The following is a 10,965-nucleotide window of genomic DNA, read 5'->3' as shown; positions in this document are numbered from 1 at the left end:
CGAGGTGCTGCAGCACGTGACCACCAACCTGGGGCGCAGTGAGTAGTACCCGGCTGGCGCTGGGAAAAGCCAGCTCCACCCTCCCTGCGGGGAGCCCTGGGCTCAGGGTCAGCCCCGGGAGACTGATTACTTTTGGGCCTCCAGAGGCAGAGGGGCATTTAAATGCCGGTGCCCTCCATGAGGCCTCTCTTCTCCCTGCATATGGCAGTTGGTTGGAGCATTGTGGACGGGGTCAAGGGGAGTGAGATGCTGAAGAGAACCAGACTTCTATCGAATCCCAGCCCGAGCACTTAGTGAGGAGGCTCGCTTCTGTCCCTGAGCGAGGATCAGCGTTAGCCTACAGGATCATGCAGAATCCTTGCGTTTCTCTACCCATCCAAAACTGGCAATCTGCCCTCTTTACCAGAGCTTCCTGGCCAGCAGCAGGCTAGGGTCTGACTGGGAAAATAACAATTTCAGGGGCTCTGGCACTCCAGTAAGAGACAAGACCATCAGAGCATGTGGTCCCCTCAGCCCTTCCTTCTTCCCTTTGTGGCCCTGCCTGGCAAACAAAGCCAGCACCCACCAGGACTTCCTTCCAGTTACTCCTGCCCTCCTTTGCAGGCCGGGCCTGGCTGTACCTGGCCCTCAATGAGAACTCCCTGGAGAGCTACCTGCGGCTGTTCCAGGAGAACCTGGGCCTGCTGCATAAGTACTATGTCAAGTGAGTGTCCGCACGGTCTGTCTCACGTAGCCCCAGAGCTCGCCTTGAGCCTCGTCCCAAAGACTCGTGTCACACGCAGACAGCACAGGGTTCCACATCAGAGGCCTGGCCCAGCCTTGCATACCGAGGACGTGTCAGTGATGGTCAAAGGGCCATTAGGGCCTTGCCTGCTTAGCAGTTTGGTGCTCTGCCTCTGCCTGATCCTCTACCCAGGCCTCAGATCTCGCTAGAATGTTCAGCCTTTGCTGGGGTGGCTGCAGGAGCAGAGTATTCATAGCAGTTGCCGAGAGCCAGGTGGGCCTTACGCAGCCAGCCAATATCTGAAGACACTAGCGGTAAAGTGTCGTGTGGCTCCAAACCCAGGAAGAGAATGCCAGAGCGGGGTGGGTGAAGGCTGCATCGAGCTGGGCGCCCTCCAGGGAGTGAGGATGTCACCTGTCAGATTTCAACACCGCAGGCTTGTTGATGAGGTAGGGCCAAGCTGGCAACCAGCCCCCAAGCCACCACCGTCCCCTCGCGTGTCACAGGAACGCCCTGGTCTGCAGCCATGATCACCTGACTCTCTTCCTGACCTTGGTGTCTGGGCTGGAGTTCATCCGATTCGACCTCGATCTGGTGAGACACCATGGCTCTCGCTGTGTGTGGAGACGGAGGAGTGTGTGGGGTGGGCACAGCGTTTCATTTTCGGGGTCTTGCTCAGGGAGCCGGTCGGGCGTGACTGGGCCTGAGCAGCGCAGTGTTTTATTCGGGTGAGGGAAGGGTCAGGGTCCGAGCAGTGGGAGCGAGTGGAGGGCAGTTCTCTCTTGGTTTAAATTAAGGGCAGGATTCCTGGTTCAGCTGATTCCTTCCAATCTCTGTGCCAACTTGGAGAAAAGCCACACTGCCTGGGGTATCTCAGCACTGAAGTGCTCTCCTGGACATTAGGACGTGAGCGTTTGACAGTGAGCGTTTGACAGGGACGGTCCATCCAGTGCCCCCTGGGGCCCTGGGAGTGTCACCAGCCCCGTGCGTCCCGGCCTCCTGCCCTCTCACACTCTAGGGAAATAAGGTGCTGGCCCCGGACGAGCCCAAGGGGCCCTAGAGCAGACACGTCAAGGTGGCTGCAGCTGCCCCATCTGACCAAATCGCCCAATTCCTAGGCCCCTGTCCCATCAGCACAGACTGAAAAAGGAACCTGGCTACTGCAAAGTAGTAAGAATTGGGGGAAACGAGCAACTCCCCCAGTAAAAGAAGTCGAGGAGGGGTCCACAGGCACAGTTGGGTTCTGGCGTCTCTGCTGTTCACCTTACTCTTTTTAGCAGCTCGTTGCTGAGTTTAGCACCATTAGCCCATTGATTTCCCACAGAAAAACCGGGTGGGGGAGGGGACGGCAGGCAGATCCATCCCCCCCCTCCCAGGCCTCCCACTACCCGAAGCCGCCTCCTCCCCTCTCTCCTCAGGACGCCCCTTACTTAGACCTGGCCCCCTACATGCCCGACTACTACAAACCTCAGTACCTGCTGGACTTCGAGGACCGCCTGCCCAGCTCGGTCCATGGCTCGGACAGCCTGTCCCTCAACTCCTTCAACTCCGTCACCTCCACTAACCTGGAGTGGGACGACAGCGCAATTGCCCCCTCCAGTGAGGGTAAGTGGCCCGGGGCACAGAGGAGCCACGCCTCGGCCATGACACTGATTCTGGAGCCACTAACGCAGGGCCGGGTGATGTCCTTCTTGGCTGGTTTTGGTCTGGTGGTTGAAATGTGAAGTTAAGCAGGGTTGGCTGTTCCCCGTAAATGCATTTCCTCCGAGTCCCTGTGATGGCTAAGCTGATTCTGGGGACAAAAAAAATCAAAAGATCTTATGAACGTTAGACCCTTTTCCAGAAGCTATAGTCACATGCCGGGGGGGGTGGGGGTTCTATCAAGGAAAGCGTGACCTGGAAACTCTTCCTACTGGAGCAGGGGTGAGCGTGGCCTGTGGTGGGGAGGTTGTCCCATGATTCTAGGCAGAAAGACACTAAGGAAGGGACAAGAGCCAGATGGGTGCAAAGTTTAGGGGAAGCCCTGCCCCCGTGCCTCTCGAGTCCGTCCGATTTCCGAGTCCCTAACGTGTCAATGATGATTGCATCCGTTGCATCAAAGACAAAAAGAACGTCATCACGTCTGTAGGTCATTTTGTTGTCTTGATCCAACATTTTTCAAACCTTAGGCCTCTGTGTTCATTCACAAAACTGGGCTCTTTCCCCACCTTCATCCCACGGGGAAACCAGGTCTCCTCATTACTGCACCCCGCCTTGCCCCCAGGGGAGGGAATCCAAGCACAGGTTCAGCCCCTGAGCTCCCTAGAACTGCATTAGCATTGAAACCTTGACCTTTTTCTTTATTTCTCATCATGCCCATGGGTCACGTCCTGGGGGGAGGACAGTTACGCTCGGGGTCGGTCGGACTAGCAGTCAGCTCGGCTTGCGTGGCTCGTCGGACTTGCAGAAGACAGCGAGCGGCTCGGTCTCCTGGGGTTGGGCTCAGGGGCTGCCTGAGGAAGCAGAGGGACGGGCCTCGAAGGAGCAGCCAGAATGTCCCTGGACGGAGGTGTCCCCCTGAGCCCACCTCCTCTCGGCTGCTAGGTGCAGAGCGAAAGAAGGGAGAGAAAAGGTCAGGTGCGGTGGGGCCCCGTTCTCCTCTGCCAGAACCAGCTTCCCTGCCCTCGGACGTCGTTCTAGCTGGTCAGCGGCTCCTGGGCCAGGGCTGAGCTGAGGCAGCGGGCATCCTAATAAGTTCCCCTGAGGCGGTGAGATAAAATGCAGAAAGTTTAATTTTTCCTCTCTCGTGTTGTCCCCACCCTCCCTGTCCTTCCACTGCCTGTTTCTAATCTCCAGTTTTGTCCCTCGTTTTTGTAGATTATGATTTTGGAGATGTGTTTCCAGCAGTGCCGTCTGTACCCAGCACAGACTGGGAAGGTGGGACAGAGTCCACTATCACCCTCTTTTCCTGTTTTGCGACGTTTCCATGCCAAGCTTGCTGCATGACTCAAAATCAGCTCCTTATTTATAATAACGTCAATGATCATAATAAAGACAAGTTTGGTGTTCTAATAGATGGAATTCTGCAGTAGGAGAACTTGACCTTTAGCCCTAGACAAATTCCCTCTCCCAAGGGCAGGACTCCTGCCTGTGTGCAGTGGCCATGCAGAGTCACTGAGTGACTGCTTTTCAGGGACACAGATCACCCTTCCCGATTCTGATGCCTATCGAGGCACCAGATGTGCCTAGGGAACTGCCGACTTGTGAGGCACTGGTGGCCCGACTTGTCTGGAAGGCGATGCCTTTTGAACATGTCAGTTGTAAGCTCCTGTAGGTCAGATGAGCTCCTGTGTCAGGAGCATCAAGAAGCAAAGGCAGAGGGCTTCATTCCTTCAGTCCATTCTTAATGACTTCCTCTTGGATATTTTTTGAAAGAGGCTGAGGTCCAGATGGGAGAAATTGCCCATGCACAGCTGAAACTTCCTATAGGGAGATTCTCTGACTCTTCTTGCGGCATATTGAAATAAAATCTGTCCACCGTCCCACCGTGTCCACTAGGTGGCAGCAATGCTTGGGTATTTTCCTACCCTCTCACCCCACTTCTGGGCTTGTGAAAATGTATGAAGCTATTCCCCACATTCCCATGATTACTCAAAACATAGGGCGTGTTTCTGAGAAGGTTAACGCTTCCTCCTTAAATCTGAGCCTCTTGCTCTGTGGGCCACTTGCGGGGGAAGGCCAGCCTCTGAGGCGGAGGGACGAGGCGCTTTCCCCACTGTCCCAGAGCTGGCCCCTCGTTAGAGCAGTGATCTCTAAGTAAGGGGTGGCAGATGATCTTTTCCCAAGTAACATGCATATGAAATGACTTAAGTTTGAGGGAAATAAGATACAGCATTGAGAAAAATAATTTGTGTCATCTGGCCAAGCGGGTAGCGTGGAAGAATCCCCCGTTTTAGTTAAGATTAGCTTGCCGTCCAGAATTCCATCGTGACATCATTGATCCTGTCGGCTTCTGCTTGCAGCACACCTGCTGGTCATTGACATGTGCCCCTCTGATTCTAACCACTAACAGCCTCCCCTCCCCCAGCTACTTGCTGCCTGTTGTGGTCACTTGACGAGCAGGGCCTGGCCGTGCTCTGCAGCCCTGTGGAGCTCCCTGTGCCCTGGGGACTAACAGCCCAGTTGCACTGCTTGCTCGGGCCGGGCTCCAGGGCAGGGCGAGATTTGACCCAGCAGGGGTCTGCTTTCCTGAGTTCCCAGAGCGTGCTCTGGCCGCTCACCCCGTGAGCCTCGGTCTTGGACTCAGACCTGAGGAGAGCCAGACGTGGGGGCAGCTCCAAACTCCGAGTCCCAGGGCGGGGATGGGGTGGCTGTTGCATAGTCCTTGGCTCACTTACAGGACTGGTGGGTACCCCGGCCTTGACCCACACCGCGTCCGGCAGTCTGTTCCCTCACCTCTCGGACTCCTCCCGTGAGCAACTGCAGATCTCCAGGGCTGGAACCAGAACACATGGGCTTTGCGGGAAGCTTCTTGGAGACGGAAGGGCAAGGTTTTCTGCGTCTGAGAACTCAGGCTCTGTGGTCCCAGGACATCAGAAGAAAGTCTTACATGTTGCTAGGGTTTTTCACAGACAGAGTTGGCAATTGCTTCTAGCCTCCTCCTCTATTCTTATATTAAAAGACAATGTACTTTTTAAAAAATATGGATGATATGCTGGCTTAGCAGACAGCTGCCAGTGGTTTCCAAGATCCACTAAGAACTTGATGGCAGCTGGGCTCTTCCAGGTGAGGCTGAGGGTAGGAAGCAGGCTTGCCATGTCTCCTGGGCAGATGATGGCCAGCAAGATGTGTGTACACTGGCTAATGGAGCGAGAACAGCCATATGTCCCTCGCCATTAACCCTCATCCAGGCTGCTCCACCAGCCAGGCTTCAATTCTCTGCTTTGGTGGCTCCCATCTGCCACCAGATAAGTGCCCCGTGTGCTTTTCCTCTCCACGTCCCGTTCCAGTGACCTGGGGTGGATGGCTGGGGTAAACCAGCTCCACTCTGGAGGGGCAGCAGTACCCTCCACCCTCCTTGTCCGCAGCGTGGAGCCAGGACCAGGAGGCAAGCTGAGGCTTGAATGAAACCAAGTTCTCGGCACATCCCTTAAAGGGGCACTGGTCTTAACCCCTAGAGTGTGCAGACAGGGTGTCAGGGAGGGAAGCAGCCTCTGAAGGGCCCACGAGGCACCTGCTGAGGAGCAGCCACTCGGCACACCTTTCTCGTCCCCTCCGCATCTCGTTCTCTCTCTTGTGCTCTGGCTCCTTCTCTCCGACCTTCCCCACGCTCCTCACCCCTTGGGCTCCGTGTCCTATGCTCTCAGCCTCTGCCCTTCACCCCTCATTTTCTCTGATTTCCGTTCTCTCTTTTGTTTCTTTTTATCTGCCTCTGTTGGGGACCCGTCAGGGTATCCTGGCCCTGCCAGTGCCTCATGGTGCTAAAGGGGCTGCCGGGTACCCTCTAACATCCTCTGATGGTTGGCTCTAAGGCGCACCAGAGGGGTGTGCGGCCCATCTCCTCTTCTGGCATCAGGGCCACCACCCCTGAGGGGCTTCAGCCTGGAGCTCTTAACTCAAATTTGGCCAAATCGCCACAGCTCGAGGGCTCCTGATGGTGGCGACTATGGCAGTGAGGACGGTGGTCCCCTCCAAGCGGCTCTTAAAGCACAAATCCCATGTCCTGTCGGGTTGGGGCTTCTGCTCTTGAAATGGCCACCCCAGTCAGATTTCCCTGGAAGGAGCTCACCTGCCTTCCTTATGAGATAAGGCATGCTTTGGGGACCTGGGATCCCCAGATGGGGTCTGATGGGCTGTCTCCTGTTTCTTGTCCTCCCAGACGGAGACTTCACTGACACTGTCAGTGGCCCCCGCTCCACTGCCTCAGACCTGACCAGCAGCAAGGCTTCCACCAAGAGTCCCACCCAGCGCCACAACCCCTTCAATGAGGACCAGGCAGAGACCGTGTCGTCCTCAGACACCACCCCTGTGCACACCACCTCTCAGGAGAAGGCGGAGTCCCAGGCTCTGGACTTGTCAGACACCTGCACAGAGCTCGAAGTCATCAGGTCAGCAGAGGGGCGGGGAGGGTTGGGTGGACACCCTGGTGTCCATCTTGTCTATTCCCAGCATCGCTTTTTAGTCCCCGCAGACTGGGACCCCCTTGAGGGCAGTTGGGCATCTTGCTGGAGACTGCCCCCCCGCCCGCCCGCTTGGTAGTACTTCGAGCAAGAGGAAACGGCGGGCCCAAGCCCAGAAGTCAGGGGACACAGGCAACAGCTGCAGCTGGCTTCTGGGTCCATGCCCCGGCTGCTGGGGCATTTGTCCAGTCCGTCCAGGACCAGAAAGCACTTTCAGACTGGACCCCTTTCCAAGGGAGTTCTTAGACGTCAATGCACAATTTCTGAGATTTGTTCTAATTCTAGTTCAGCATGGCTCATTCAAGGAAAAGTGTGCTTGTCACATCGACAGGGACATTGAAGGGAAGGAGGAGGTGGATGACAAGTTGGGGAACCCTCGGCCCAGAGCCTGCTGAGCGCCCTGACCTCCCCTGGCTCCCGCTCTCGAAACTGTCCACCCCGAGCGAGAATATGTGCACGTCAAGCCTCCCCGAGGCTGCTGGCCGGTCCACCACCGCCCCGTGAACAGAGCCAGGACGCCCCCACTCCCTCAGGCGGGGCCGCTCAGACCCAGGTCGCTTAGTCAGGCCCACTCCCAGGCGTGCATACCAGGAGTCTGAGCCCCAAAGACTTCGAGTGCATTTCTGGTCGCACTGTCCTCAGCGACACCTGGTGGGAAGCAAGGTCGGCTCAAGGTCATTGCTCACATCCTGAGGGGAGGGCTGGGTGGAGGGGCCACTGGTCTGACCCAGTGCCTGTTGTTCCCTAGCACAGCCAGCTGGAATTGTAGGACCTGTGCAGGGGCGCCTCTGGCCACTGCCATCCGTGCCTCCCCAGGCCGGTCCCTGCTCCTGCCAGCCGTGGGGGATACCTCGGGCCCCGAGCCATGGCTGTCCCCAGCGCAGGGCCTCATACCCAGCACCGTCCCGGACCGTCGAAGCTCTGGCCGTGCCCTCAGAGGTCACATGCCACCTCTTTCGCCCCCGCCCATCTCATTTCCCTCACTGCCGTGGTGCTCGGATGTTCATTTCTCCCCATCACTGCTGTCCCAGGGTCACCAAGAAAAAGAAAACTGGCAAGAAGAAGAAGGCCAGATCGGATGAGGAAGCAAGTCCACTTCACCCAGCCTCTGCCCAGCATGCCGGTGCCAGGAGGGGCGATGGTGACAGCCATGTCAGCAGCGCAGGCCTTGGGCGGGCCTCGCCAGACACCCAGGAGGAGGGCGAGGGGCCCAGCAGCACCGCCAAGAGCAGCGAGCGCTCGGAGCCCAGCCAGATGGGCCTGCTCATCCCCGAGATGAAAGACACCTCCATGGAGCGCGTGGGGCAGCCCCTGAGCAAGGTCATCGACCAGCTCAACGGGCAGCTGGACCCCCGCACCTGGTGCCCCCACGTCGAGCCCTCAGACCACTCCTTTCGGACCGGCTCTCCGGGGGGTCCCCCGGAGAGGCCACCATTTTGTGACTTTAGTGAGGGGCTTCCAGCCCCCATGGACTTCTACCGCTTTACCGTCGAGAGTCCAAGCACTGTTACATCAGGTGGCAGCGACCATGACCCTGCAGGGCCTGGCCAACCGCTGCATGTTCCTGGTGGCCCTGCGGCTGCTGGCCAAGAAGAGGGAGCAGGAGGCGGAGAGGAACAGGCGCCTCGGCCCTTAAGGGACAGCTCGGGGGAGGCTCGGGAGCCAGAGACCCAGGAACTGGAGACCCAGTTGCCCCTGGTCATTGAGGGGCCTGTGCCTGAGCCAGAGCCTGGGACCCAGGAGGCTCTTTGCCAGCTCAAGCGAGACCAGCCCAGCCCGTGTCTGAGCAGCGCTGAGGACTCTGGGGTGGAGGAGGGACAGGGGAGCCCTTCTGAGATGACCCACTCGGCGGAGTTCAGGTGAGCAAGGCTGGCCATGCCGCTCATGTGAGACTCTGCCAGTCCCTGAAGCAGGGGACATTGGGTGTCTGTCCTCCAAATAAGCTAAACATGACTCCTGGGAACTCTGGCCTGGGCTAGGAGGTAGGAAGGCGTGTGACCCTCCCCTCCCTCGTTTTCATTCCTGGCTTGGGGCAGGGCCACTGCAACCGGGTTGCCTCTGGGTGCCTGAACCTCCTCTGGGTGCCCGTATCACCTCAGGGTGCGTGGATGACCTTTCTGTGCCTGTTTCACGTCTCCTACCCCTGCCCAGCCTGACACCTCTCTCCTCCCACACTTGTCCCTTCCACAGAGTAGACAACAACCACTTACTCCTGCTGATGATCCATGTGTTTCGGGAAAACGAGGAGCAGCTCTTCAGAGTAAGCCCTGGGAGGCAGAGAATGAGCAAGGGCAGCACAGCTGGGCGGGCAGATGGGCGGGGCCGGGTGGGCTGAGCCTGGGGGGGGCGGGGTAAGCAGACCACCGAGGGCGGGGCTGCAGTACCTGACCTGTCTGCTTGGACCTTGCAGATGATCCGGATGAGCACGGGGCACATGGAGGGCACCCTGCAGCTGCTGTACGTGCTGCTCACTGACTGCTATGTCTACCTGCTCCGGAAAGGTGCCTGCCACCCCCTTTCCCCAAGCGCCCCACACTCCTAGGGTCTCTCAACTGCCTGGCATGTGGCGGTGAAATGTCAGCAGTCCCAGCGGCCCTAAGGCGTGAGCCCTTCCGTGTCTTCCTCCCCCATCATTGCAGCTCGCAGGGCACAGCCGGGTCTTCTCAGAGAGGGGCCGGGTCTTAGAAAGTGGGGCAGGGCCCGCGAAAAGAGGCCACCGCAGGTGCTAGACATTGGTTCTCCTCTCTCAGGGGCCACAGAGAAGCCATACCTGGTGGAAGAGGCCGTTTCTTACAATGAACTTGACTACGTGTCGGTGAGTTGAGGCTCTGCAGTTGGTGTTTGCTGCGGGGCGTGGCTCCTCAGGTCACCCACCCTCAGAGCTGCGGAGCAAGGCATGTCCCCTGCCACAGCCCCCAGGGTGGGCGCCAGCTCATCTCTGAGCAGCTTCTGTACGTGATGCTGAGCATAAGAACCAAGCTTGAAGGCGCCTCTTCGTCCGCCATATTTCTGACCACCTCTCCCTAACTCATGCCAGGGTCCCTTGGCGACCTCAGGGTGGTCTCCCTCCCTCCCCAGCCAGCCCTCAATCTGGCTGTGGCTGCCTCTTCTGCCAGGCAGTGGCCAAGCCCTGTGTTCATACGAGGGTGTGGTTTCTGGCAGGTGGGCCTGGACCAGCAGACGGTGAGGCTGGTGTGCACCAACCGCAGGAAGCAGTTCCTGCTGGACACGGCTGACGTGGCCCTGGCTGAGTAAGTGACACTCTCTACCTTCCGCTGAACTGGCGCGGCCGTGCCCTGGACTCCCCGCCCTTGGGGGTGGAGCGTGGGAAGTGGGGACAGAGATGCTCTCTCTGGAGCCTACAATCTAGTCAGAAAGGCAGGGAAGTGAACAGACACTGGACAATTGACCTGTGGTCAACCCAGGTGACCTGCAGAGAGGAAGGGCTCTGGCATGAGTTACCCAACAGGAAAGAAAGCACAAGCCATGCTGGTGGGCGCCGGCATGGCCCCCCATGTGCGTCCCTACGAAAACTGTGTGTGATGAGATCACATTGTTGTACGACTCCAACGTGCCCCCTTGGTTTGTCTTACCTCACTGTCACCGCCCAAGACCCCTTGGCCATTGGGAATGGTTAGACCTTTTCCAAGTCACCATTGGATGACCACGGACTGCTACCCCATCGTTGCCCTGCCCACTGCCCTAAGCTCCGGTTCCAGCCAGGTCCCTCCCCCAAGTTTCTGTCACCCCTGTGGGAGAGAAGCCCTCAACAATAAGCCTCATCTTTTTGAGGGGTGGGGGCCCCCCAGGCCTCTGACAGCAAACTCCACTCCCTGTGCAGATTCTTCTTGGCTTCTTTGAAGTCAGCCATGATCAAAGGCTGTCGAGAACCACCATACCCCAGCATCCTGACTGATGCCACCATGGAGAAGCTGGCACTGGCCAAATTTGTGGCTCAGGAATCTAAGCGTGAAGTAAGAACCCCGGGAGGAGGGGGCGTCCCCGAGACACCAGCCCTGGCGTTAGGGTCAGGAGGTACAAAGAGATGTCTTTGGCATTTCTCCATCACCCACCTGGGAGGGA

General features: G+C 58.1%; 1 protein-coding gene across 1 annotated transcript in view; it reads left to right on the top strand.

Annotated features, from left to right (window-relative positions):
- Window positions 1-10,965, top strand: part of PLEKHM2 (pleckstrin homology and RUN domain containing M2) — a 33,064-nt gene that overhangs the window by 18,009 nt on the left and 4,090 nt on the right. Inside the window, exons 2-13 of the mRNA XM_011363612.2 lie at window positions 5-38; window positions 604-703; window positions 1,231-1,318; window positions 2,143-2,329; window positions 3,581-3,640; window positions 6,582-6,810; window positions 7,914-8,741; window positions 9,073-9,142; window positions 9,293-9,383; window positions 9,633-9,697; window positions 10,045-10,133; window positions 10,724-10,856. Coding sequence (XP_011361914.1) covers window positions 5-38; window positions 604-703; window positions 1,231-1,318; window positions 2,143-2,329; window positions 3,581-3,640; window positions 6,582-6,810; window positions 7,914-8,741; window positions 9,073-9,142; window positions 9,293-9,383; window positions 9,633-9,697; window positions 10,045-10,133; window positions 10,724-10,856 — 1,974 coding nt within the window. The remainder of the gene's footprint in view (window positions 1-4; window positions 39-603; window positions 704-1,230; window positions 1,319-2,142; window positions 2,330-3,580; window positions 3,641-6,581; window positions 6,811-7,913; window positions 8,742-9,072; window positions 9,143-9,292; window positions 9,384-9,632; window positions 9,698-10,044; window positions 10,134-10,723; window positions 10,857-10,965) is intronic.

This window comes from Pteropus vampyrus, unplaced genomic scaffold, assembly GCF_000151845.1.
Source record: "Pteropus vampyrus isolate Shadow unplaced genomic scaffold, Pvam_2.0 Scaffold86, whole genome shotgun sequence".
NCBI lineage: Eukaryota > Metazoa > Chordata > Mammalia > Chiroptera > Pteropodidae > Pteropus > Pteropus vampyrus.
This window is presented reverse-complemented; position numbering and strand designations above follow the sequence as displayed.